General features: G+C 42.0%; 1 protein-coding gene across 2 annotated transcripts; it reads right to left on the reverse strand.

Annotated features, from left to right (window-relative positions):
* Positions 1-8: 8 nt before the first annotated feature.
* Positions 9-26,719, reverse strand: LOC115174819 (plasminogen). 2 transcript variants are annotated; one of them, XM_029733741.1, is made up of 19 exons: positions 26,612-26,719; positions 25,785-25,920; positions 25,584-25,690; positions 24,998-25,112; positions 16,415-16,554; positions 16,166-16,286; positions 15,797-15,915; positions 15,394-15,556; positions 15,115-15,239; positions 14,738-14,897; positions 14,199-14,392; positions 11,877-12,025; positions 11,656-11,749; positions 9,629-9,743; positions 9,428-9,502; positions 7,318-7,458; positions 7,101-7,207; positions 6,794-6,939; positions 9-325 (listed from the first exon to the last, which is right to left on the reverse strand). In XM_029733741.1, exons 1-19 carry the CDS (start codon positions 26,658-26,660, stop codon positions 161-163), a joined length of 2,421 nt encoding a protein of 806 aa, XP_029589601.1. In that variant the 5' UTR covers positions 26,661-26,719; the 3' UTR covers positions 9-160. The 2 variants fall into 2 exon arrangements, with proteins under 2 accessions (XP_029589601.1, XP_029589603.1); XM_029733743.1 differs by lacking the exons at positions 24,998-25,112; positions 25,584-25,690; positions 25,785-25,920; positions 26,612-26,719 and adding an exon at positions 22,373-22,537.
* Positions 26,720-27,824: the final 1,105 nt, after the last annotated feature.

A 27,824-nucleotide genomic window follows, 5' to 3' on the forward strand; every position in this document is an offset into this window, starting at 1 on the left:
TGGATTGCTTATCAATTGAATTATTTTATTTTCTAAACAAAACAATGAACCCTGCAATTTTGTATTTCATTTGATTTAATTTGTACTTTCAAGTCTTAATAAAACTACATTTAGGGCTCAAATGATCCATTCCTCGAGATTATGGATGTATAGTAGAGGGTTAAGAATTCATCTTTATCTGACTGTTAATCCAATCAGTAAACTTCGATACTCTGACGTACACCCCTGGCTTCATGGCGTTAGCACAGCCCAGACCCCAAGATGTCACTCCCTGGAGAACAAAGGTGTTCTGAGCATGGCACACCAAAGGGCCGCCACTGTCACCCTGGAAGAAGTCAAAAACATCATCACCACCATTATCATCATCACTCCAATGCAGTTAACTTTAAACTCATTGTGGAAACTGCAGTATACAACCAACCACACCGTCCTTACTGAAATTGAATGATTACAAGTTGTTGCTGAGCATGTACACTATAGGTCAAAAGTTTTAGAACACCCCCATTTTTCCAGTTTTTTAGACATTTAAGCAGTTCAAGTCCAGTGAATAACCTGAAATGGTACAAAGGTAAGCGGTAAACTGCCAGAGGTTAAAAATAAAAGTTTCAGTTACCAAAAACTGAAAAATATTGTACATTTCATAGTTCTAAAAAAAAGTCATTTTTTCAGGGAACAAGTAATGGGTTAACAACTTACAGCTGTTCTGCAGCAATGGAAGTAAATTCAGCCTTGAAAGTTGATGCTAACAATTCCTACAGGTGTCACAACTTTTGTTGATTAATTACAATCCCTCTGTCTGTATAAAAGCAGTGTTGGAACAGACTGTGACTACACCAGCAGCATACCACCCTGCATCCCACTGCTGGCTTGCTTCTGAAGCTAAGCAGGGTTGGTCTTGGTCAGTCCCTGGATGGGAGACCAGCTGCTGTTGGCGGGCCAGTAGGAGGCACTCTTTCCTCTGGTCTAAACAAATATCCCAATACCCCCCCCAAGCAGTGATTGGGGACATGGTGCTGTCTTTCAGATGGGATGTTAAACAGGTGTCCTGATTCTCTGAGGTCATTAAAGATCCCATTGCACTTATTGTAAGAGTAGGGGTGTTAACCCTGGTGCCCTGGCTAAATTCCCAATCTGGCCCTCATATCATCATGGCCACCTAATCATCCCCAGCTTACAATTGGCTCATTCCTCTCCCCTGAAACTATTCCCCAGGTTGTTGCTATAAATGAGAATGTGTTCTCAGTCAACATACCTGGTAAAGAAATAAAACACCCTCTTAAGCATTATTTGGACAATATTGTACTGCAGGAAGTAGTATAATGGTGAGAAAAAGGCAATTGAAGGAAGACAGACCACTATAACCCTTAAGTGTAGGTCTTTCCTTTAGAGAAATTGCAAAGAAAGCCAAGGTGAGTATAGTTTCCTACACCATCAAAAGGCACTTGGAAACTGACAGGAAGAGGTCTGGCAGACAAAGCCACAACAGAATCAGAAGACAAGTTTCTGAGAGTCAAAAGCTTGCGTGATAGGCGGCTCACAAGACAACAGCTTCAAGCACAGCTTAACACTGGTCGAAGCAAGTCTTCGTTTCAACTGCGAAGCGAAGACTTTGAGCTGCAGGTTTGACAGGTCGAGTCGCAGTAAGAAAGCCATTGCTAAGATGGCAAAATAAGAAAAAGAGGCTTGCCTGGGCCATGAAGCATTGCCAGTGGACTACTGAAGACTTATTGTAACTATCATGTTTTCAGGTATGACCCAGGTGCAGACAGTGTTGAAGAAACAAAAGTTTATTCCTCAATCAGGGGCAGGCAAATGACAGGTCAAAGCAAGCATGGGCCAATAATCCAGAGAGGGTGTAAGGTATAGGACAGCAGACAGGCTCAGGGTCAGGTCAGGCAGAGGTCGGTAATCCAGAGTAGTGGGGCAAAGGTACAGGATGACAGGCAGGCAGAACGGTCAGAACCGGGAAACTAGAAAACTGGAGCAAGGAACAGGCGGGAGCAGGGAAACAAAATGCTGGTAGGTTTTACGAACAAAAACGAACTGGCAACAGACAAACAGAGAACACAGGTATAAATACACAGGTGATAATGGGGAAGGTGGGCGACACCTGGAGGGGGGTGGAGACAAGCACAAAGACAGATGAAACCGATCAGGCCGTAACAGTAACGGCCTTGAGACAGACGCTGGGAAATGGGAAGCAAGTACAGGGTGAGGGTTTAATAAAAAATAAACATGAAACGAAACAAAAACAGCATCTGGACAAGAGAAACAACACAACATCAATGCAGACACGGGAATGAAACTGAGGAAGTGACAGATATAGGGGAGGAAATCAATGACGTGATGAGTCCAGAAGAGTCCGATGAAGCGCATAACGATGGTGACAGGTGTGCATAATGATGAGCAGCCTGGCGACCTTGAGCACCAAGCGGGAACAGACGTGACACTTATGGGCCAATGAATCAAAATGAAATCTTCAGTTCATTACGCCGTCGAGTAGGCGAAAGGATGGTTGCTCAGTGTGTGACATCAACTGTCAAACATGGAGGAGGAAGCTTGATGGTCTGGGGCTCTTTTGCTGGATCCAGAGTCGGCGACTAGCACAGAGTGAGTGGCACCCTGAACCAAAACGGCTACCACAGCATTTAGGCAGCGCCTTGCAATACCCTCTGGTGTGCGCCTAGTTGGTCAGGGGTTCATCCTACAGCAAGATAATGACCCAGAACATACCACCATGCTATGGGGTTCATCCTACAGCAAGATAATGACCCAGAACATACCTCCATGCTATGGGGTTCATCCTACAGCAAGATAATGACCCAGAACATACCTCCATGCTATGGGGTTCATCCTACAGCAAGATAATGACCCAGAACATACCTCCATGCTATGGGGTTCATCCTACAGCAAGATAATGACCCAGAACATACCACCATGCTATGGGGTTCATCCTACAGCAAAATAATGACCCAGAACATACCTCCATGCTATGGGGTTCATCCTACAGCAAGATAATGACCCAGAACATACCACCATGCTATGGGGTTCATCCTACAGCAAGATAATGACCCAGAACATACCACCATGCTATGGGGTTCATCCTACAGCAAGATAATGACCCAGAACATACCACCAGGCTATGGGGTTTATCCTACAGCAAGATAATGACCCAGAACATACCTCCATGCTATGGGGTTCATCCTACAGCAAGATAATGACCCAGAACATACCACCATGCTATGGGGTTCATCCTACAGCAAGATAATGACCCAGAACATACCTCCATGCTATGGGGTTCATCCTACAGCAAGATAATGACCCAGAACATACCTCCATGCTATGGGGTTCATCCTACAGCAAGATAATGACCCAGAACATACCTCCATGCTATGGGGTTCATCCTACAGCAAGATAATGACCCAGAACATACCTCCATGCTATGGGGTTCATCCTACAGCAAGATAATGACCCAGAACATACCTCCATGCTATGGGGTTCATCCTACAGCAAGATAATGACCCAGAACATACCTCCATGCTATGGGGTTCATCCTACAGCAAGATAATGACCCAGAACATACCTCTGGGCTTTGTCAGAACTACCTTAGGAGAAAAGAACAAGACGCTAGGCTTCAAGTCATGGAATGGCCAGCACAGTCTCCAGACTTAAAACCCATCGAGCTGGTTTGGGATGAACTGGGCAGAAGGGTGAAAGCAAAGCAACCTACAAGTGCAGCACATTTGTGACAACTTCTGCAACAGTGTTGGGAAGAACTTTACAAACAATATTTGATTTCTATTGTAGAAAGAATGCCACGAGTGTGTTTGGCTGTTATGCCTGCAAAATGTGGCTACTTTGATGAGTCAAACATTTTGATTACATTTTGTTAAACAAATGGGAACAATAATAGACAATGGTGAACAGTGGGCACATATATACAATTACTAATCAGGGGAATTGGAATCTGTCACGTCCTGACCAGTAATAGGGGTTATTTGTTATTGTAGTTTGGTCAGGACGTGGCAGAGGGTATTTGTTTTATGTGGTTCGGGGTGGTGGTTTGTTTAGTAGGGTATTTGATTTATGTATTCCGGGGGTTTTTGGGCACTGTTCTATGTTAGTGTATTTCTATGTTTTGTCTAGTCTTTTGTATTTCTATGTTTTGTTAATTGGGGTTGACTCTCAATTGGAGGCAGGTGTTTTCTAGTTGCCTCTGATTGAGAGTCCTATATATAGGTATGTGTTTGTTGAGTACTTTGTGGGAGATTGTTCTGTGTATAGCCTTGTGCCTTACAAGCATGTGATTAGTCGTTGTGTTTGTTTTGGTTCTCCTTCTTGTCCGTTTATAATAAAGAAGATGAGTGCACATTTCCCCGCTGCATTTTGGTCTATATCCGATAACAACCGTTACAGAATCTCCCACCAAACAAGGACCAAGCAGCGGGGTAAGGAGCATCGGAACAAGTATATGGACTATCAGGAGAATTGGACCTGGGAGGAAATTCTGGATGGGGCTGGACCATGGCATCAGGCTGGGGATTACCGTCTCCCACCGGAGGAGATTGAAGCAGCCAAGGCAGAGCGGCGAAGGTATGAAGCCATATATGCGCCGATAAAGCACGAGAGGCAACCCCAAGATTTTTTTTTGGGGGGGGCACACGGGTAGTTTGGCTGGGCCAAGGGTGAGCCCTAAGCCAGCTACCCGTGCTTATATGCAGGATCGCATGGAGTGGAGGGCGCCGAGTTTTGCACGATGTCGCCCATACGCACGCACAGTCCAGTGCGAGTGATCCCAGCCCCTCCCAGATGCCGTGCTAGAGTGGGCATCCAGCCTGGTAGGAGGATGCCTGCGCAGCGCGTCTGGTCACCGGTGCGCCTCCTAGGACCAGGCTACCCTACGCCCGCTCTACGCACGGCAACCATCAGGCCCCTGCACAGCCCAGTTCGCCCTGTACCAGCACTCCGCACGTACAGGGCTACTAGTTCCATCCAGCCAGGATGGGTTGTGCAGGAGGTGCGATCGAGACCGCCAGTGCTTCTCCACGGCCTGGTATATCCACAGCCAGCATCACGCACCAGGCCTCCAGTGCGTCAACCCAGTCCAACTCAGCCTGTTCCCGCTCCCCGCACTAGCCCTGAGGTGCGTGTCCCCAAACTGGCACATCCAGTACCAGCACCACGCATCAGGCTTCCAGTGCGTAATCCCAGTCCAACTCAGCCTGTTCCTGCTCCCCGCACTAGCCCTGAAGTGCGTGTCCCCAAACTGGCACATCCAGTACCAGTACCACGCATCAGGCTTCCAGTGCGTCAGTCCAGGCTCGAGCTTCCGACGACAGTGCCCCGTCCAGAGTGTCCGGAAACAGTGCCCCGTTCAGAGTGTCCGACGACAATGCCCCGTCCAGAATATTTGGCAACAGTGCCCCGTCCAGAGTATCCGGTAAGAGTGTCTAGCCCGGAACCGAGTGAGACGGCCCACAGTTTGGAGAGGAGTGAATGGGTCTACAGTCCAGATCCATGCAAGACGGCCTGCAGTCCGGAACCGAGTGAGTCTGTCTGCAATCCGGAACCGAGTGAGTCTGTCTGCAATCCGGAACCGAGTGAGTCTGCCTGCAATCCGGAGCCGAGTGAGTCTGCCTGCGGTCCGGAGCCGAGTGAGTCTGCCTGTCCGGAGCCGAGTGAGTCTGCCTGCGGTCCGGAGCCGAGTGAGTCTGCCTGCGGTCCGGAGCCGAGTGAGTCTGCCTGCGGTCCGGAGCCGAGTGAGTCTGCCTATAACTCCGAACTGTGTGAGTCTGTCGATAAATCCGAACTGTGTGAGTCTGACTACGGTCCGTAACCGAGTGAGTCTGACTACGGTCTGGATCTTCCAGAGTTGGTCCACAGTCCGGAGCCCCCAGAGACGCTCTACAGCCCTGAACATTGTGCAGGGGTGGACTGGTCAGGGGGTGGCTGTAGACCAGAACCTGAGCCACCTCCAGTATAGGTGGGTTGGGGAGGGGGGGTGTAGCACAGGTGCCGTTGTTGACGGCAGCCACCCTCCCTTCCCTCCCTTTAGTTTAGGGGATTTATGTTTGTTTTGGGGTAAAAAAAAATATATTTTGTGTGAGGTGCATCCGGGGTCTGCACCTTTTGGGGGGGGGGGGGGTACTGTCACGTCCTGACAAGTAATAGGGGTTATTTGTTATTGTAGTTTGGTCAGGACGTGGCAGAGGGTATTTGTTTTGTGGTTCGGGGTGGTGGTTTGTTTAGTAGGGTATTTGATTTATGTATTCGGGGGGGTTTTGGGCACTGTTCTATGTTAGTGTATTTCTATGATTTGTCTAGTCTTTTGTTTTTCTATGTTTTGTTAATTGGGGTTGGACTCTCAATTGGAGGCAGGTGTTTTCTAGTTGCCTCTGATTGAGAGTCCTATATATAGGTATGTGTTTGTTGAGTACTTTGTGGGAGATTGTTCTGTGTATAGCCTTGTGCCTTACCAGCCTGTGATTAGTCGTTGTGTTTTCTTTGTGTACGTGTTTGTTTTGGTTCTCCTTCTTGTCCATTTATAATAAAGAAGATGAGTGCACATTTCCCCGCTGCATTTTGGTCTATATCCGACGACAACCGTTACAGAATCAGGTGTGCGCAATGAGACAGTTCAATGATGCCTAGAGACCGGTGAGGTAGACCTCCGGAACTGGTGCACGGAATGAGCAGCAGTACCGGAGGAATCCGTGACAACATTAAACTGTGTGAATTTCAATAAAACTGGAAAAATGGAGGTGTTCTAAAACTTTTGACCGGTAGTGTATACCTGGCAACTGTCTGCTCCCCCTTCAATGTTTCCAGCACACATCTCATGTTCCTTGACTCTGTTGTCCAGGTAGGCAGGACGATTACACACTTTATTTTCTATAACAGGGAAGCCTGTCTCCTTGAGGAGCCCTTCTCCACCAGTTCCTACAAACACAAAGATCAATGTTTCATGTCGGAAAATATCAAAACATGATTGGTATATTTGCATCAACAAAGTAATGGAGTCCTGGACAGAAGCATAACTTAATTTTGCATCATGTTATGAGAGCAACCATGAGGGGAAAAAACATGCATGACTCTTGAACCTTGTGTCTCTCCCCATCCTGTCACATAGCACTCTGTTCCAGGTGGTACCACATAATCCTTCTCAGGTAAGCATGCTGGTAAAACCTTGTCATTTATGATTGCAGGGCTGAAAATCAATCACACAAGTCTTTTTACAGCTTCGGACCTCCAAACAGCAAGAAAAATATAAAACATTCTATTGTGTTTTTTTTAAGACAATGAAATGGCCTCGCTCACCTCTCTAGCTTCAGTAGTGCAATGTCTGTTTCGCCAGGTCCCAGGATCAGTTTCACCAGGTTACGCTCCTGCTTAGATGGTTCATTTCCTCCCTCTTTATGCGTTCCCAATACCACCATGTAGGCAGATGGCCTCTTTGATCTGATATACACACACACAGACAGATGTACTTGTAATCCATAATTAGGGCCTCGCAGTAAACATGACTAAACAGTAATGCTGCTTTTCAACTGTGTAGGAGGCTAACACTCAGCCACTACCAATATTACCTCTAAACTGCACCGTGCGCGCAGCTCCCTTCGCGCTGGCGCACAGATGAAATAGAGAAGCACGAGATTGAACTTCATTCTAGTTTTCCCTTTAAGAGTTAACACTATCAACGTTTCGCTCTGCTGTGGGAATTGTGCTCGAATCAACGCAATATTAGCCACTTTCAATGTAACATACCGAAACAAAATGAACTATGCAAAACTAACTGTGCAATATATTTTATTGTAGGCAAAGCACATTGGCATAGGATTCTGTTGCACTGACATGCACGACTCAGAGCCAATTTATGCTTGATCCGACAATGTGGTCGGAGGCTCCACATGGATGGTGTGACGCAATTGCGGAGCCTCCTGAGGCACGCAGATGCCAAATGTATTTTCTTTATTTAACCTTTATTTAACTAGGCAAGTCAGTTAAAGGACAAATTCGTATTTACAATGACGGCCTAACCCGGACGATGCTGGGCCAATTGTGCGCATCCCTATGGGACTCCCTATTGTTGCCGGTTGTGATATAGCCTGGAATCAAACCAGGGTCTGTAGTGACGCCTCTAGCACTGAGATGCAGTGCCTTAGACCGCTGTGCCACTCGGGAGCCCTTGATCTCTGTACCACATCGCAGTGGGGCTCCATATAGCTCCACATTGCCATGACTGGTTGACGGTACTGTAGGTGAGGGCGGGAGGTCCTGCATAAACACAAACTCACTTCCTTGACAACTTATTTCACAACAGCTCTGCGCTGCTCGGCAAAGCTCAAGAAGTATAAATGCCCTGACTTCTGCTGAGGCCATATCACTGTAAATGCTGTATGGCCAATGCAGACAGCGGATTGACCATTGCAACACCTGTCAGACCCACACTATAGTCTACACAGACCGGTGCACCATAACCAATCAGATATGCAGGAGGCATTTATGCAAATAGCCATTGCCATATATGGATCGGTGCCGTTCACTTTGAATTGGACAGCATGAGCTGTCATGAGTAGATGCACTTGTTCTGAGATCAAGCGAGAGCTACATGTAGCCACCTGTACACATTTGTTCATACGGTTTGCTAGTTAGTGAGTTATTACGCCAGATAACGCTAATTTCTAGTCAACAATGTGGGATTGGTTGCTTCCTACAATAGCACAGAATGTGTGCATTTCTAGCCATCTTTGAAAAGCAAGTCAGGTAAAGAGATTTGTTTATGTCTTAAAGGGGCAGTGTTGTATTTTGAGACAGTCTTGAATAAGATAAGTAGCCAGTAGGCTGAGGGTAGCATCATTTGTCTGATTCTCTGTAATAATGGTATGGGAATAATATATATTTTTTTTTAATTGTAAAGTGGCTTCTTGCATCAAACAACACAACATTTTCAGTCACCTTCTTGTCTGAATGACAAGTGGATAAACAGGTTAATGTCAAGTCCTGCATGTTTTTGCTCTCCCAAAAGTCTGATGGAATGTAGGCCTACATTGAACACCACACATAGGCTGCTACTGTAGGCTGAACGATAGAACAGCTATTTCCATCTTAAAAAGTTATGTGATGCATTTTTCTCCCTTCTTTTTGATGGTAGGCCCCTCTGGTAGGTCTACATTATGATCAAATAGCCACAGTAGCCTACTTGGCCACAGTTAAAACTGTAACTTAAAATAGGTACAGTGTCAGTGTTGCACAGAATTTTCACAATGTTCATGTTTGCACTCAGCAGACATGAAATTTGCTGAGAGCAAAAAATAATTTGAGGAAACATTGGCCACTACTACACAGTATGTATAACTGCCCTTCTGGTTGGTATAGGTTTAGTGAGTAGTAAGCCTCATACGGGCACTGATGAGGGCTGCTCTCTCACCTCTCCAGGCAGTGGACAGCGGTGAGGACCCACTGAGGGGCAATCAGAGTTCCTCCACAGAAATGGATGCCAGTGCTGCAGAGGGATGGACAGAAGGGTAAGTGAATAAATTCTCCGTGAGATATTGTTTTGTATTATTGTATGTAATTGTCAATATGTTAATGAGATTCATGAAAGGGAATGGGATGCTATCCTCCATACTTGGTCCTTAGGCTGATCTGCCAGGGCCATGAGTGGGGTTTGGATACACAACCTCCAACGATGCGACCGAAACACCTCCTGGGCTTTGAAACAGGCTGCCCACATTTCAAGCCAGCTGGAGACCAAAAATACACTTTTGTGAATTCCACAATGTAGACCAGATAGAATGCAGGCAGATATACATACAGTAACCACATACAGTACATCTGGATAAAGCAACAACAGCCATTTGTATAATGATTAACAGAAACTGTCACTCACAATCAGAGTGCGAATTACACCGTGACATTCGGGGTGTGGGGGGGTTATTGGGTGCACAATATTTTTTTATGGGTCTATAATAAAGAAGTAATTTAAGGTAAAAATGGATTACCTTTTAATGTGGCATGAACACAACCATTCATGAGGCTTTAATCTGATTGTCAAACAAATCACTTCAAAAAGATGGCTACCTATGCATGTTCCTCCACTCCAAAATAATAGGAACAGTGCAATGCATGTACTATACACTCACGCCATTTGATGAATGGAAATACAAATCTGTTTACAAAACACCACAAGTTGTGCCTAATGACATTCAGTGATTTCCATTGAGTAGGCCTACATTAATGCGGCTTGCTGGCAAATGTACTTTTTTGGGAGCCTGAAAAGTCGGGACACCTGAAATGGGGCTGAAACTGTCCCAGGAAAAACTGGATGGGCACCCTAACACACAGGGTCAATTTACTAGACTAGGCTACAATGTCTAGGCCTATTACTATGCACTTCAAATAGGCCTTTCTGTAGCCAGTGGTGTAGTGGTAAAAAAAACTTGGTGGGTAAACTCTGATTTCCAGTCACGGTGAAAAAATTAACGCTCCCTATACTTTCACTGCATTTTTCTGAAAAAGATGGTTAAACTGCGTTTGGCTGCATTTACATTCCACTAGGCCTACACCACTGCTGGTAGCCTGCCCTGTCAGCCGAGGCAATTTTACACACATGAACACAAGAGTTGAATCAAAACATGATTACGTCTTAGTTCATGAGCTGGTCATAATTCATGAGTTGAATGCTTGGAGTCTTCATAGATCGTGTGACATAAAACACTACTTTTCTTTCCTTACATGAATTACATTTATGACAGTGTTATTTGTAATTATTAAGCATTTAACAATTTAATTAGAACATTGAACTTAAATCCAGTACGATTCCTGGATCTTGGAGATCTTGGAAAATGCACTGTAAGTATAACTATGCCCACGTAAAATGTAATTATGTTTTGCCATGAAAACAGTTCTCACGGGCACACAAATCCAAAATAATGTAGGCCTATGCCATTGCAAAATGTAATGCTTCTAACCAAAAGAGTCAACTATAGGCCTACTGTCATTAATGTTGGATGGGTTGGATGCAGATTGGTGTCTAGCTGTAGGCTAGTTGTCTAGTGATATTGGCGACCATCATCGGCTGATCCAGGAAAGAAAACAAATATTGATAGAAAATAATAAAGCTAAATAAATGGTCTACTTCTTCTGGCCAGGACGGCACAGAGAACACCAATACCCGCAATGAGTGCTCTAAACAGCTGACTGACAAAACCAAACGATACATCAACGGATAAATCTAATGCATTGGAATAAAGGCATATACTCTTTTTTATCAAGGGCGCATGGCAAACAAATGGCGAAAATGAGCAAGTGCAAAGGAAAATCTATGCATTTAAAGGAGCTCAGCTATGGCCAAAATTCAGCACTACTGAGTGAACAGTGCTGTGGACAGGGAGGTTTGTGCAGAAATAAATGGTTTAAACCATGACAGAGAGGTGGGGGTGTTCATTTCATTTGAAAGCTTTTATTTGAATATTTACCACTGTAAAACATATTTACCACTGCATTTTAAAAAGGAGAATGCTTAAATTAGCATTATTTAGACACACCCCAAATTCTGACTTTTGTTGTATTTAGGAGAGCTAATGTCTCATTCAGGGGAGCTGAGCCCCCCTGGCTCCCCCACAATTTGCACCCTGGTCACAGTCGTCCACATACCGCAATCTGGGATTTGGCAGTAGTCCCATTTCTGGTTTCTGTCTGTGGTGTAGCACCATGGTCCATTCGCGTCATTGTCAGGGTTTCTACAATTCTAACAGGGGAAAGGGGCGCTGAATAAATGTAAGTACATCTTCCCAAATGTCTGTCATATGCAATACTTTTGCAGTATCATCTGACATGATTTAAATAGGTCTTATAAGAAGACTCCTTGAACTTACATTGGACTCCATGCCTTTGTCAGGGTGGGATTCAGGGGTGAAGCTGGTGTGCTGATGGGGGCTCTGGGCGCTCCAACTCTGACAGGTGACACCCAACACGGTCATGGAAGTAGGACCCCTGTATGTCCCCCCGTTGCCCACCTTGCAATCTGAAAGCCACAGTCAACAGAAAACAATATCAGGGATAACATTTCTATCCTCAACACTGACAATGTAGGGCGAAAGAATGAATGTTGAACTCAATTCTAATCTAGGTAGTGTTTTCAGTAGTTAATTACAATGTTTTTATGTAGTGGTGTAGCTAACTACTGGATCTACACACTTATTTTTTGTCTAAAATAAAATGTGGGTAAAGTAAGCAATACTTTCCTTTCTTTTTCGGCATCAGGCCTGCGTAATTCTCACTTGAAACATAGTTTTTGTGTTAAATAGGCTAAACTACACATTCTGGTAGCAAATGAACCTGAATTGTAGTCTATGGCATTTCAGATTTGCAGTGCCTTCATAAAGTATTCATACCCCTTGACTTCTTCCACATTTTGTTGTGTTACAGCCTGAATTCAAAATGAATTAAATTGAATAAAAAAATATATATATATATTTTTATCACGCATAATAGCCTATAATGACAAAGTGAAAATGTGTTTTTAGGCATTTTTGTAAATGTCTTGAAAATTAAATACAGAAATATCTCATTTACATAAGTATTCACACACCTGAGTTAATACATGTTAGAATCACCTTTGCCAGCAATTACAGCTGTGAGTCTTTCGGGATAAATCTCTAAGAGCTTTGCACCCCTGGGTTGTACAATATTTGCTCATTATTATTTTCCAAATTATCTGTCAAATTGGTTGTTGATCATTGCTAGACAACCATTTTCAAGTCTTACCATAGATTTTCAAGGAGCTTTAAGTCAAAACTGTAACTCGGCCACTCAGGAACATTTACTGTCTTTTTGGTTACCAACTACAGTGTAGATTTGGCCTCCTGTTTTAGGTTATTGTCCTGCTGAAAGGTGAATTCATCTCCCAGTGTCTGGTGAAAAGCAGACTGAACCAAGTTTTCCACTAGGATTTTGCCTGTGCTTAGCTCCATTTCGTAAATTATTTTTATCCCCAGTCCTTTACAATTACAAGCATACCCATAACATGATGCAGCCACCACTATGCTTGAACATATGGAGAGTGGTACTCAGTAATGTATTCTATTTGATTTGCCCCAAACATAACACTTTGTATTGAGGACAAAAAGTGAAATATTTTTGCAGTATTACTTTAGTGCCTTGTTGCAAACAGGATGCATGATTTGGAATATTTTTCCTCTGTGGTTGAATCTGTGTTTGAAATTCACTGCTCGACTGACGGACCTTACAGGTTATTAGATGTGTGTGGTACAGAGATGAGGTAATCATTCAAAAATCATGTTAAACACTATTATTGCATACAGAGTGAGTCCAAGCAACTTATTATGAGACTTGTTAAAGATGCACTATGCAGAAATTCCGCCGGCATTTCCTGGTTGCTAAAATTATAATAGTTCATTTCAGTTTATGTGACAAAATAAGCAAAAAAATATATTTTCCAAAAGCAAAAATATTAAATTGTTCAGCTGTTTGAAGCTGGTGTACAAAACCGAAAGTAAAAGAAGCAAAAACGAAATGTAAGAACATACCCCCCCCAAAAAATGCTAACCTCTTCTGTTATTGTAATGGTGAGAGGTTAGCATGTCTTGGTGGCATGATACTTGTCTAACTTTCTCGCTCATTATTATTCATGATTCATTCAGGTTTATCTTTTATCATGGTAGCATCCACATTAATGTAGAAGTGTTTAGAAACATATTCTATTCTTATTTACAATAAAAGGGACTCCAAAATGACACAATATATTTTTTACCATTAATTTCTATTGGGCACAAAATAATCTTAAAATACAACCAAAACTAACAGCAAATGCATCCAACAAGTTTGTATAGTCACAAGCTTAATGTAGTCATTGCATGCTAGGAATACGAACCAAATACTTGGCATTTTACTACTTTAATACACACATAAGTGAATACTTTTGGTCCCCAAAAATGGGGGGACTATGTACAAAAAGTGCTGTAATTTCTAAACGGTTCACTATGGATGAAAATACCCTCAAATCAAAGGTGACAGTCTGCACTTTAACCTCATAATCATTGTATAATTTCAAATCCAAATTGCTGGAGTACAGAGCCAAAACAACAAAATATGTGTCACCGATGCAATACTTTTGGAGATCACTGTATATTTTCAAAATAGCTTCCCAAGCACTGATGAAAGGATAGATAGATTACCTCTGCTGTCATCTGAGGGTGTCTGGGAGGGTTTTGGCTTGGGCTGGTCATGTTTGTCAGGTTTAGGAGTAGGCTTGGGAGCAGTTGGGCATCTATTCACACTGCAGAACTCCCAACGAACAGAGGGGTCAGTGGTGTAGCACCATGGTGCACGGTCGCCATCAGGGTTCCTACACAGGTTTCTTCTCAAATCGCTGTGAAGCACATATAAAAGACATAATGTCCTCAGACACTGAAGATGACAAATTACATTGTTTGGCTTTTAATGACTAGATAGTAGAAGACAGAGATAGAGCTAGAGATATACATTACCCACTAGACACAGACATCAGTTCAACATCTAGTTTTGATTTACATTTGATTTACACAAGTTCCAAATGCCCTTACGTTGATGACTTTTTGCAAATCTAATCAGTTTTTCACATTGATTCAGTGTCATCGCATAGATTTTTGTAGTTTGAAAATACGTGGAAACAACGTAGATTCAACCAGTTTTTGCACAGTGGTTAGAGATTATTTGACTATGCTCTAGGCCTCACGCTTTAGGGAAGACCTGCGGTGTTTTATTGTGACTGTGAGGTGTCATCGAGCTCCAGGACTGGCATCTCTTCCCACTGATGGTCTCCGTCACCATACCACGATAGTCGGTCCCGTCGTCCACATAGCAGTCTTCCTCAGCTGGAGGGGGAGCTGCGTAATCTGAGGTTTAAAAACAATATGAGCCACATCAACCAAATTAAATATGAATTTTGGTGAAAAATGTAGGCTGTATGGATTGCTAGTGGATGACATAAGTTTCGCTACGTAGTTAGTATATAGCAATTTTAGCATTAGGGAAAGCTATATAAATCCAATGCATTAACATCATCATCATAATCTTCATTATCATCATCATCATGATGCAGTGTCAAGTGACCTGGTCCAGGAACATCTCCACAGCTAGGCACCTTGCAGTACTCCCAGCGCGTCTCTGGGTCTGTAGTAAAGCACCAGGGCATCTTCTCATGGTCTGGGTTCCTGCAGTAGTTCAGTTCCAGGCCTCTGACAGGAACACAAACAACCACACATATTGGTTAAATCACAGTCAGCCTGTATCTATAAGACATTAAAACACTGATCTACTGCACTGAGAAACGCAAAGTTTGGTTCTTGCTTGAGTAAAAACAAGTTGCCCAATCTCGTGGGTTGATCTTACTTGCATGGGTAGTTGTCTGGAGTTCTGTTGTGCTGTTGGGGCGTCTGAGTTGCCCAGACCTGACAGGCTTTCCCAGATGCTGTCACTCCGATGGTTCCCCTGTAGGCACTGCCGTCGCCTGTGGCACAGGTGAGCTCCTCCACCACCCTGGGAGGCTCAGAGGCTAGGGGAGAGGGAAAGAGTGAGGAGAACTCCCTGGGAGTTGGTAAACTCATGTTTTAATTAAATTGTTTATATTTATGTGAAAGAGCAGGGGAAACAGGGGTCATGGGAGACAAAAGAGATACAAGATGAAGATAATAAATGGGGTGACAGAGTCGCTAGTAGGGAGTAGAAGGGGTCCAAGTTACGAAAGCAATAGACAATATACAACACTATTACTAGTATATCTATGATAGCTCACTGCAGCGAGGGATAGAGCAGAAGTCCCAGCGTTTGGAGGGGCTGGTGGTGAAACACCAGGGTCTGGGGTCTCCGTCTGGGTTCCTACAGTAATTTTCCTCCAGGTATTTCTCAAGAAGACTGGAGAGACAGGGAGCGGGGCGGTGGGGGGTGGGGGGGGAGAACGAGATGAAGGAGCACATGGTTAGACATATACAGTGAGCCCAAAAGTATTGGGACAGTGACACAGTTTTTGTTTTTTGGTTCTGTACTCCAGCACTTTGGAGTACAGAGAGAGAGAGAGAGAGAGAGAGAGAGAGAGAGAGAGAGAGAGAGAGAGAGAGAGAGAGAGAGAGAGAGAGAGAGAGAGAGAGAGAGAGAAGGCTATTACGCGCTGGGAATGTAGCCATGGTTGTGAGGTTTCTGGGCGTTCCAGTGCTGGCAGGTGTAGCCATTCTCAGTGGTGGAGATCTTTCCCCTGTAGTTCTTACCACTGCAGTGCATACATTCCTCTATGGACCAAACAACTCTTTGTTAAATATAGATAGTATTTTAGTGGTTTTGAAATCTTAACTTTTGTGCCAACATGACACCAGCTGTTTCATTAGCTTATTGGGACATAACAAGATATTGAGGGTACCGCTGCAGTTCTGGATGTTACAGGTCTCCCATCTGGTGCCAGGGTCTGTTGTGTAGCACCAGGGACCTTTGCTGTCCCCATCAGGGTTTCTGCAGAAGTTGGACTCCAGGTCGGCTTTGGGGTGTGTTGACGGAGTCATGCTGTAAGAGACATTCACACAGATAATGTTAATTTAATTCAGGTGTTAAGAAATCTAACCTCACAAGTTACTTAAGAGATTGAACAGGATCTTAAGCACTTACAAATTCATAACATATTGTATGAATTCGATTTTTTTGTTGTTGCAGGATGTGGGTGATTTCATTTGGCCCCCCAAGTCTTCCGAGCAAAATATTTGTTTTATTGTTGGACATAGCAGACTGTAAAAACACCAGCAAATCAGCTCCAAATGATTTTAATTTTGGAAATCTGTTCCAAAGTATTCTCGTGTATAGTAGAGCGATATATGTAGGGTTGCAAGGCTATCGGTAATTTACCAAAGTTAACTGGAATCTTCAGTCATTTTGGTAATTAACAGAAAATAAATGGCAATCTATCGTAACTTTGGTAATTTATACTTGAGTAACTTCAAAAATGTGTATTTATATAGAGTATTCATTTTTTTATATCTGTGTCCATATTGTCTACGGGTTTCTAGTAGATAGACCATATGGTTCAAGAGAAAATAGCATAATTAATGGAACAAAGCATCTAATCAACAATGGCATTATTTTCAATTTTCAATTACCTCTTCCAACTATTTACTTTTTCACAACTGCCAACAGTTTGACTCCAAAACATTGACAACAAATACATATTGACATAGTAAAATAAATCAAGTGTGTTAAGGGTATTTCATGCTGAAACCCTCATATTAAACACATTATATTCACTAAGTAGATGGTTTATATGTAAGATAATGTTTTACAGCTTTGTCATTCTATATACAATAAAAGTTTGGACACACCTACTAATTTTTCTTACATTTGTACTATTCAAAGTAGCCACCCTTTGCCTTGATGACAGCTTTGCACACTCTTGGCATTCACTCAACCAACTTCACCTGGAATGCTTTTCCAACAATCTTCAAGGAGTTCCCACATATGCTGAACACTTGTTGGCAGCTTTTCCTTCACTCTGCGGTCCAACTCATCCCAAACCATCTCAATTGGGTTGAGGTTGGGTGATTGTGGAGGCCAGGTCATCTGATGCCGCACTCCAATCACTCTCCTTCTTGGTCAAATAGCTCTTACACAGCCTGGAGGTGTGTTTGGTCATTGTCCTGTTGAAAAACAAATGACTGTCCCACTAAGCGCAAACCAGATGGGAAGGCGTATCGCTGCAGAATGCTGTGGTAGCCATGCTGGTTAAGTGTGCCTTGAATTCTAAAAACATCAGAGACAGTGTCACCAGCAAAGCACCATCACACATCACACCTCCTCCTCCATGCTTCACGGTGGGAACCACACATGTGGAGATCATCCATTCACCTACTCTGCATCTCATAAAGACACTTCTGTTGGAACCAAAAATCGCAAATTTGGAATCATCAGACCAAAGGACAGATTTCAACCAGTCTAATGTACATTGCTCATGTTTCTTTGCCCAAGTAAGTCTCTTGTTGGTCTCCTTTAGTAGTGGTTTCTTTGCCGAAATTCGACAATGAAGGCCTTATTCATGCAGTCTCCTCTGAACAGTTGATGTTGAGATGTGACTGTTACTTGAACTCTGTGAAGCATTTATTTGGGGTGCAATTTCTTAGGCTGGTAACTATAATGAACTTATCCTCTGGAGCAGAGGTAAGTCTGGGTCTTCCTCTCCTGTAGCAGGCCTCATGAGAGCCAGTTTCATCATAGCGATTAATGGTGTTTGTGACTGCACTTGATGAAACATTCAAAGTTCTTGTAATTTTCAGGATTGACTGACCTTTATGTCTTAAAGTAATGTTGGACTGTCGTTTCTCTTTGCTAATTTGAGCTGTTCTTGCCATAATATGGATTTGGTATTTTCCAAATAGGGATATCTTCTGTATACCACCCCTACCTTGTCACAACATAACTGATTGGCTCAAACGCATTAAGAAGGAAATAAATTCCACAAATTAACTTTTAACAAGGCACAACTGTTAATTGAAATGCATTCCAGGTGACTACCTCATGAAGCTGGTTGAGAGAATGCCAAGAGTGTGCAAAGCTGCCATCAAGGCAAAGGTGGCTACTTTGAAGAATCTCAAATATATTTTGATTTGTTTAACACTTTTTTGGTTACTACATGATTCCATAAATGTTATTTCATAGTGTTGATGTCTTCACTATTATTCTACAATGTAGAAAATAGTAAAAATAAAGGTGTGTCCAAATTTTTGACTGGTACTGTATATATTTTTTGTATCTTATTTAATTATTTCATATATTTTACACGTGATAAGGCCACAAGATGTCTAGTGATAGATTACATAAAATCCTTGAAAGACACGAAAATTCTGGTAGTTTACTGGTAAACTCAAAGTATCCAGTAATATACCCTCCCTTTGCAACCCTAGATACAGTGCCTTCGGAAAGTATTCAGACCCCTTGACTTTTTCCACATATTGTTACGTAACAGTCTTATTCTAAAATGGATTCAATAAATAAAACATCCCCAGCAATCTACGCACAATACGCAATAATGACAAAGCGAAAACAGGTTTTTAGAATTTTTTGCAAATGTATTAAAAAATAAAAACAGAAATACCTTATTTACATAAGTATTCAGACCCTTTGCTATGAGACTCGAAATTGAGCTTAGGTGCATCCTGTTTCCATTGATCCTCCTTGAGATGTTTCTACAACTTGGAGTCCACCTGTGAAAAATTCAAGTGATTGGACATGATTTGGAAGGTCACACATCCGTCTATATAAGGTCCAACAGTTAACAGTACATGTCAGAGCAACAGCCAAGCCATGAGGTCGAAGGAATTGTCCGTAGAGCTCCCAGACAGGATTGTGTCGAGGCATAGATCTGGGGAAGGGTACCAACACATTTCTGCAGCACTGAAGGTCCCCAAGAACACAGTGGCCTCCATCATTCTTAAATGGAAGAAGTTTGGAACCACCAAGACTCTTCCTAGAACTGGCTGCCCCCCCAAACTGAGCAGTCGGGGGAGAAGGGTCTTGGTCAGGCTGGTGACCAAGCACCCGATGGTCACTCTGACAGAGCTCTAGAATTCCTCTGTGGAGTTGGGATAAACTTACAGAAGGACAACCATCTCTGCAGCACTCCAACAATCAGGCCTTTATGGTTGAGTGACCAGACGGAAGGCACTCCTCAGAAATAAGGCACATGACAGCACGCTTAGAATTTGGCAAAAGGCACCTAAAGACTCTCAGGCCAAGAGAAACAAGATTCTCTGGTCAGATGAAACCAAGATTGAACTGTTTGGCCTGAATGCCAAGCGTCACACCAGCAGCAGGGACTGAGATACTAGTCAGAATTTAGGCAAAGATGAACGGAGAAAAGTACAGATAGATCCTTGATGAAAACCTGCTCCAGAGCACTCAGGACCTCAGACTGGGGTGAAGGTTCACTTTCCAAAAGGACAATGACCCTAAGCACACAGCCAAGATAATGCAGGAGTGGCTTCAGGACAGGTCTCTGGATGTCGTTGAGTGGCCCAGCCAGAGCCCGGACTTAAACCCAATCTCTGAAGAGACCTGAAAATAGCTGTGCAGTAACGCTCCCCATCCAACCAGACAGGGTTGAGGGGATCTGCAGAGAAGAATGGGGGAAACCCCCCAAATACAGGTGTGCCAAACTTGTAGCGTCATATCCAAGAAGACTCAAGGCTGTAATCGCTGCCAAAGGTGCTTCAACAAAGTACTGAGTAAATGGTCTGAATATGTATGTAAATGTGATATTTCCGTTTTTTATAAACTTCAAAAAATGTAATTTGTTATTATGGGGTATTGTGTGTAGATTGATGAGGAATAAATAGAATGTCATCAATTTTAGAATAAGGCTTTATCCTAACAAAATGTTGAAAAAGTCATGGGGTCTAAATACTTTCCAAAGGTATACAAATGTAAGCAAGGTTTGATAGCAAGGTTTGAAATTATTTAGTCAAATAGTATATCTGATTGGGATTCTTGCGGTCAATTTGCAGTCTACAAATTATTAGTAATTATGTTTTGCTACTTTCAAAACTGCAGGCAAAAATTATACAAAACCTTTACAACCCATTTTAATCCATATTATGTAAATAAAATACTTAATAGGAATATGAGAAATATTGTACAAGTCAGGGACAGCTATGGGCGGGCCTTAGGTGGCCTGGCCCGATCTAACGTACCCCCTTGCCCGTCCAAATAAAAATATAGAAATATTGATCATTTATTTGACCGAAACGTGCGCCAACAGGAAGACTCCTCAATCTCAGTTAAAGGTTCCGAGAGAGCGAAACAGCGCCCCTCTGTCTAAGTATGTGTTGACCATTCATCCGATGCTGTCTGGACCAAAAGAGTATGGCATGTCATACTATTTCTGTCCAGAGAGCATCAGATACATGGGCCATATATAGAGGGGCGCTGTTTCGCTCGCTCGGCTGCTTTGTCCAGTGATATAGTTTCAGCAGAGAGGAAGAGGAGAAGCGAGAGGGCTCAATCTCCCCAAAATCTGTCCAGTATAAATCCAATGTGTTTCTTTGGGAATAATATGCAGACATAAACTTCCCGCCTTTGGCACAAAGACACCCGATTATGGTAGCCCCCCCGCACCTCTCTGATTTAGAGAGTTTGGGTTAAATACGGAAGACATATTTCAGTAGAATGCATTCAGTAGTACAACTGTGGGGACATAATTATCTCGTCATTATATAGCGCTCTCTGGTTTCAGCCTTTTGTGACTTGGAAACAATGTTGCCATGTTCGCGGTTTTCCATATAATTGGCCTACTTTGTAAACGATGTTGCGGGTTTTGGGCTATTTCTAAATTGCACCGCGCCCGCCAAGGCATTTCTCTTAAAAATATATATATTTCGGCCGCGACCGGGAGATCCATGGGGCGGCGCACAATTGGCCCAGCGTCGTCCCATTACTTAGGGGAGGGTTTGGCCGGCAGTGATTTATGCATGCTCAGTCTTTGGTCTCGGGGGCTGCCCGAGTGGAAATTGGAATGGAAGTTTGGAACTCTCTCTTGTGGTTATTTTTTATAGGAAAAAGTCCTCAATGAAACTGACATTAGGCCAAATGTGGAGAATTATACATTTGCCTCTGTTGGCCATCAAGTAGAATATTAATGTATATGTCATTGTAGGCTACCATTTGATACAATACATATGTTGAAATGATGATATCACTGGAGTCATTGCAAATCAATTTGTGCCACTTATGTAGCCTACATGGAGCTGGCAAACCAATGTATTAAATAGCCTATAACTTCAGTTTATTGTTGTTGTAGCCTTGTGTTATTATGAACGCATTAGATTGACGGTAAACCTATTCAAAAAATAAACACTGTCTGTTGTTAACAAACAAATTCAGTTCATATACATATTATTAATTTTTAATTCAGTGATTGAAATGATGACCCCATCCTCCGTATCCTATTCGAGCAGGCTATTAGGGAAACAAGCACTTCTTACTGCGAAATCGCCTTGCTATTTATCTTGAATAAATGAGTCTGTTAATTTGAACTAAGCAAGCAGCTAAATTGTTAGTTTACATCTTGTTTACATCTTGTCTAGGCTACTGTAGGCTATCTGAAATTAGATGTAGGCCTATCAGGGGCTATAGGCTACCTGCCTTTATCTTAGCAAACCATAGCAAAAAGTAATTCGATCTTAGTCTGTGGCCCATACCCAGGGGCGCTGCCAGGGAGTTTGTGCCCTATGAAAAGATATCACATTAGGCCCCACCACCACAGGCCCCACCAACCCTGCGCAATTGCTGTAAACACACACCTCCAGAACCCAATCGACCCATTCAAAGCTTTAAATAACTCTACCTTTGCAGGCTTGGAACTCTCTTGTAGTCCAATATTTCTGTACGATATTTACTGACTGTAAGCTGTGAAAATATAACACTGTACAGACATGCATGCAACATTCTGCATACAGTGGAATTCACTATTTGATGCAAAACTGATACCCTCTATAAGAAATGTACTAAAGGTAATCTTTTACAGTCTAAATGTAATTTTAATGGTAAAAGTCTTGAATGGAAAATTCTCTTAACATTAATGAATAACTTAAAATAAATATAACTTAAATATACATTAACCTCTTCAATTATAATAAATTAACATTATCATCTATAGAATGCCATAACAAACAATATAATAAAACCAGCCTCAGATTTGTGAACTAAGTATACATACCAACAAAAAAAACAGCAGCTGTAAAAGTGGAAATGGAAAATGGAAAACAAAATGGAAATGAAAAGGCCTGATAGTGGCGCTAGAGGAAAGGTCAAGTCGTCACCAAATCAATAGGTGTCTTCCACTTGGGGTCTTGATTGTGCACAACAAATTGTATGGCAATCCAGCCATTACTTTGAGATATATCTTGTTCTCAGTCTGTTCTCAGCAATACAGAGGCTCTCTGGATGTTTACTTTTTGCCAAAAAATAAATAAATAAAATAAACCGTTAGTTTTATTAGTACATTGCAAATAAAATAGTATATTAATGAGGATAGGTTAATAATTGAATATTGAAAATAATGTACAGTCACAGGCCCTTAGAATTGTCCTAACCCACCCATACTGCGCCCCTGCCTGTACCTATTGAAATGACAAGTCATTCTTGCAAATGGGCCATTTATAACGGTTTGCATGCATAACATCCGGCACAAAATAACAGCCAGAAAATGCGCAAAATTGATTTATTTACAATTGTAAACCTGGTTCAAGCCCTGAATGCTGATTGGTTGAAGGCCGTGGTATATCAGACCATATACCACGTGTATGAAAAAACATTACTTTTTACTGTTCTAATTACATTGGTAACCAGTTTATAACAGCAAAAAGGCACCTTGGGGGTTTGTGGTACATGGCCAATATATCCAGGCACTCTGTGTTGCGTGGTGATTAAGATCAACCCTTAGCCGTGGTATATTGGCCATATACTATACCCCCTTGTACCTTATTGTTTAATCATAGCAGTCAAGCGAGTTAAACCGACATCCATTGATGGAACATGATCTGGCGAGTTTAATAAGGGCAAATCATCTTTTCTCTTGTCACATATTCAAATTCCTAAATGAAGTCATGTCATAGCTTGCAATAATTATTATTTTGAGAACTAGAATTTTGCTTCTAACATTACAAGTTACTATGATATTCCTTCTTAATTGTCTCGATAACGTTATGGAAAATGGGTTGATTGTATAGATATGGCAACTCATCTCTTGCTGTAAAATGTTTTCAGGTCTTTTTAGCAGGTTGTGAGTGGTCAATGTTCTAGAAATTTGAACTTGACCTGGCAACCCTGGTTGGAAACGATAGTCGGCGGGTGCACAGTGCACTGTTAGGGTAGTGCGCGCGGCAATAGGTCTAGCTGATTGAGTTGCGGCTGTCAGTGAAAAGCGTCTAAAATATGTGTTAACATAATTTGCTTTGAGTATAATTTCAAATGTTGCATCAAGAAAAAGGGAAGGGGGTGTGGCGAAGATATGTTGCGTCTCTCGAGAATGGATGAATATTTAGGAAAGTGCCCATTTGACAATGTCTGATTTCTGATTGTTTTAACTCACCACATACACCACCATTTTTTTCTTCGCCTCACGCAACTCAACGAAGTCTGTTTTTTCTTTACATGCATTGCAACTGATAGTTCCTCGATATTTGAACAATCTTTCCAACACGCCCAATCACCAAGCCTTGGTGTGAAAGAGCAAAATATATCCCATATATCCAGGGTAAACGTCATTAAAAACAGCTTTCTGTCCCGAACTCACTGGCCCAGGAAACACCGAGGGCCCGGAATAGACTAGTTGATATTATACAATGTTGCACTTCACTAGCAATAGCTGAAGACAGATAGAAAGGGAGATAGATAGGCAGATTAGAGAGATGAATATGATTGAAAGAACCGGAATTTTTATCAGGATATTTTCTACTGTTTTTATCTGTTGGCTTTAGGCCTATTCATTTTACTTGGTTGACGATGGAAGTTGTAGGCCTACTGCGGCATCTCTGAGTTCTATGCTCGCGTTTCTTTAGCCGCCAATGGATCACAGAGTATCAATGTGTCGAAATGACAGAGGCTAGTGCTCACGTCATTATTGAATTTTAACTTTTAGATTTTTATCATTTTACTTCATATTTTTATGATTAACCACGTGACAATGATTTTGAGAAAGTAAAACGTTATTAGTGAAATTAAACTGTTCCACGAAAATGCGCATATATACATTACTGGCACGCAGATTTGTAGAAATGGTAGGATAGGTTGTAAGTTTCCACAAACTTGAAACTCACGAGTTGCCTATGGTCGTTACTATTACAGAAATTAAAAAACAATTGTGAACGCGCAAGTCCCGTTTAAAAACGTGCCCCCTTATTGAAATCAAAGGCCTGTCCAACTGATTCGTTCTGGCGCCGGATCTGGTACAAGTTGTGGCAGAGCATACTTAGGCCTTTGTGGATATGTTGATGCCCATCTCTGGCAAGTCTTCCCTGAGTTTGTTTTGGACGTTGTTCCTCTGTAGTCCATACCGATTCCATTTACACACTCCATCAAGTACTCTGTAAAGACAGAGAATAAGATGTCTCAACAGTAGTAGGTGGGTTGATTGGTTAGTACTCTTTGACTTTTTATTTAGCAAGTTCAGCAGTGTACCAAAAGCCCCTCTTGGGTAATTAAAAAGCATCATCAGGATTTTACTATCTGAGATGTTTTCATATATGGTCAGTATGGAATTTGATATACCCCATGTGCCTCCCACTGAAGGACTGATTGGACTCTCTTGTTTAGATAATCTGCTTCAACCCTTAGGTTTGTTTACTGCCACAGTCCAAACCTCTTACTGGACATTCCATAAAGGTTAGCTAAATATTAACCAAAAATCATGTTGACCAGTACAGTCACATGAAACTAATTTGTATTCTAATATTTGTAATACATGAATGGTCATTTTTGTATGGGTTGATACATTTTTCACAAGGGAAAATCTGTAGCTACTCATCAAGAAAAATCAGAAAAACATTAGGACTTGCCTTTCTTTTCATATAGAGAAGTGCTGGTTCTTCTCAGAACAGACTCTATTTTGCCGTTTGCTGGTATTGTCAAACATTCTTGATCCTTTTCAATGTACATGAAGGACCTACCAAGAAACATTCAGAATTCATTTTGACTATGAAATAATTTCCCCCAAATGAGTTTATTATCACTATTAATGACCATAAGCATAATGATACCTGCAAGTGAAAGCTGTTTCAATGTTACACTTGACAGCACATTCCAGGACTGTGCCTACTGAGTACTCCCTCTTCACCAAAGAGAGAATCCAGGCGCCCTCTGTTTTTGCATATTCGTCCAGGACAACCGCACTGACTAAAAGGACAAACAGATAACAAATACTGAGTATGACTGAAAAAATGACCGGGCCCTGTTTGCTTACACTTGCTCTGTGATGCAATGCTTAAACCCAATGGTTCCTGGGCTAAACTGCTGTTACAGACCACTAACATAGAGGTTGCGACATGAAGGTCTATTGACAGATGAGTCATTTCTGGAGTGGACATACACTACAGACAAAAAAAACAAGTTATTTCAAAACAACTTACAAGTAAGAAAAATACATAGAAGCGTTAATGTGATAAACTGTGTTTCAACACTTTACATTGTTCTTATTACTGTGTACCGTGTAACAAGTATTGTAGTTACTCATTCTTCCACTGGAGTGTACTTCCACTACAGCAGTAAACCTAGCCCGAAATAAAGGCTAATAGATAAGTAATTACAATACACTGTACAGTACTAAGAGCAATACATCCAATGTGATTAAACTAACTGCTTCAGTTATAAGGTTTGACAGAAGATAATCTTACAAAATGATTATATTGAAGAACTAAGCACACGTGAAGTAACTTCGTAGACACAGGTACCTAGCAAAGAACTTAAGGGAACAGATAGAAGGACTAATTTCTGAATAAATGTTCAATTTGCAAGTATAAACACTGTGTGGGAATCCTTCAGTTCACTTCAACTTCCAATGCGTAAACTGATGCCAGCTATATCTTACCTGCAGATAAAAGGGTGCCTAGCAAGAATGTTGTTTTGTACAGGTCCATGATGAGCACTGTCAAGCAGCGTATAGAAACTCACCAGTTCAATACGTTTTGTGTCTTTTTAGCCGTCAGTAAGACAAATAGATTTCAGTCGTCAGTCAATCATTGGCCTAACAAGGACAGCCTTCCCTGTAGCTCAGTTGGTAGAGCATGGTGTTTGCAACACCAGGGTTGTGGGTTCGATTCCCACGGGGGGCCAGCACAGAAAAAAAAAATGTATGATATGTATGAAATTGTATGAAATGTATGCATTCACTACTGTAAGTTGCTCTGGATAAGAGCGTCTGCTAAATGACTAAAAATGTAAAATGTAAAAATGACATGGAGCAGAGGTCAGGCTGTGTATGTCAATGGGATTTTAGTACATTCACATACATAGTTCTTTCTTGATGTATTGTACAGTAGGCTACAGCTCCTCCCCACCTCACTCGCCTGATGGTAGAATTTTTCATCCATAACTCCTTTTTATACTTTATGAGGCATTTGTATTCTAATCAATAATGTTTTGTGATGTCACATCACTCTGTATGCATAAACAGACACACATCTCAAAAACCTTACTAGAAATGAAAGGCAGAGACAGAAGTGTTGAGTAACATGTTTATGCAATAAATAAAAGTAGATGAAAATGTTTCAGATTTTTGGTTTCAGAGCATTTTTATGACAAATGATCTGTGCGATGTAGCTCTGTCTAAAATCGATACTAGAAGAAACATCATCTTGCTGTCAACTGCATTTATTTTCAGCAAACTTAACATGTGTAAATATTTGTATGAACATAGCAAGATTCAACAACTGAGACAGAAACTGAACAAGTTCCACAGACATGTGACTAACAGAAATGGAATAATGTGTCCCTGAACAAAAGGGGGGTCAAAATCAAAAGTAACAGTCAGTATCTGGTGTGGACACCAGCTGCATTAAGTACTGCAGTGCATCTCCTCCTCATGGACTGCACAAGATTTGCCAGTTCTTGATGTGAGATGTTACCCCACTCTTCCACCAAGGCACCTGCAAGTTCCCGGACATTTCTGGGGGGAATGGCCCTAGCCCTCACCCTCCAATCCAACAGGTCCCAGACGTGCTCAATGGGATTGAGATCCGGGCTCTTCGCTGGCCATGGCAGAACACTGACATTCCTGTCATGCAGGAAATCACGCACAGAAC

This window comes from Salmo trutta, chromosome 35 (assembly GCF_901001165.1).
Source record: "Salmo trutta chromosome 35, fSalTru1.1, whole genome shotgun sequence".
In the NCBI taxonomy this organism is placed as follows: domain Eukaryota; kingdom Metazoa; phylum Chordata; class Actinopteri; order Salmoniformes; family Salmonidae; genus Salmo; species Salmo trutta.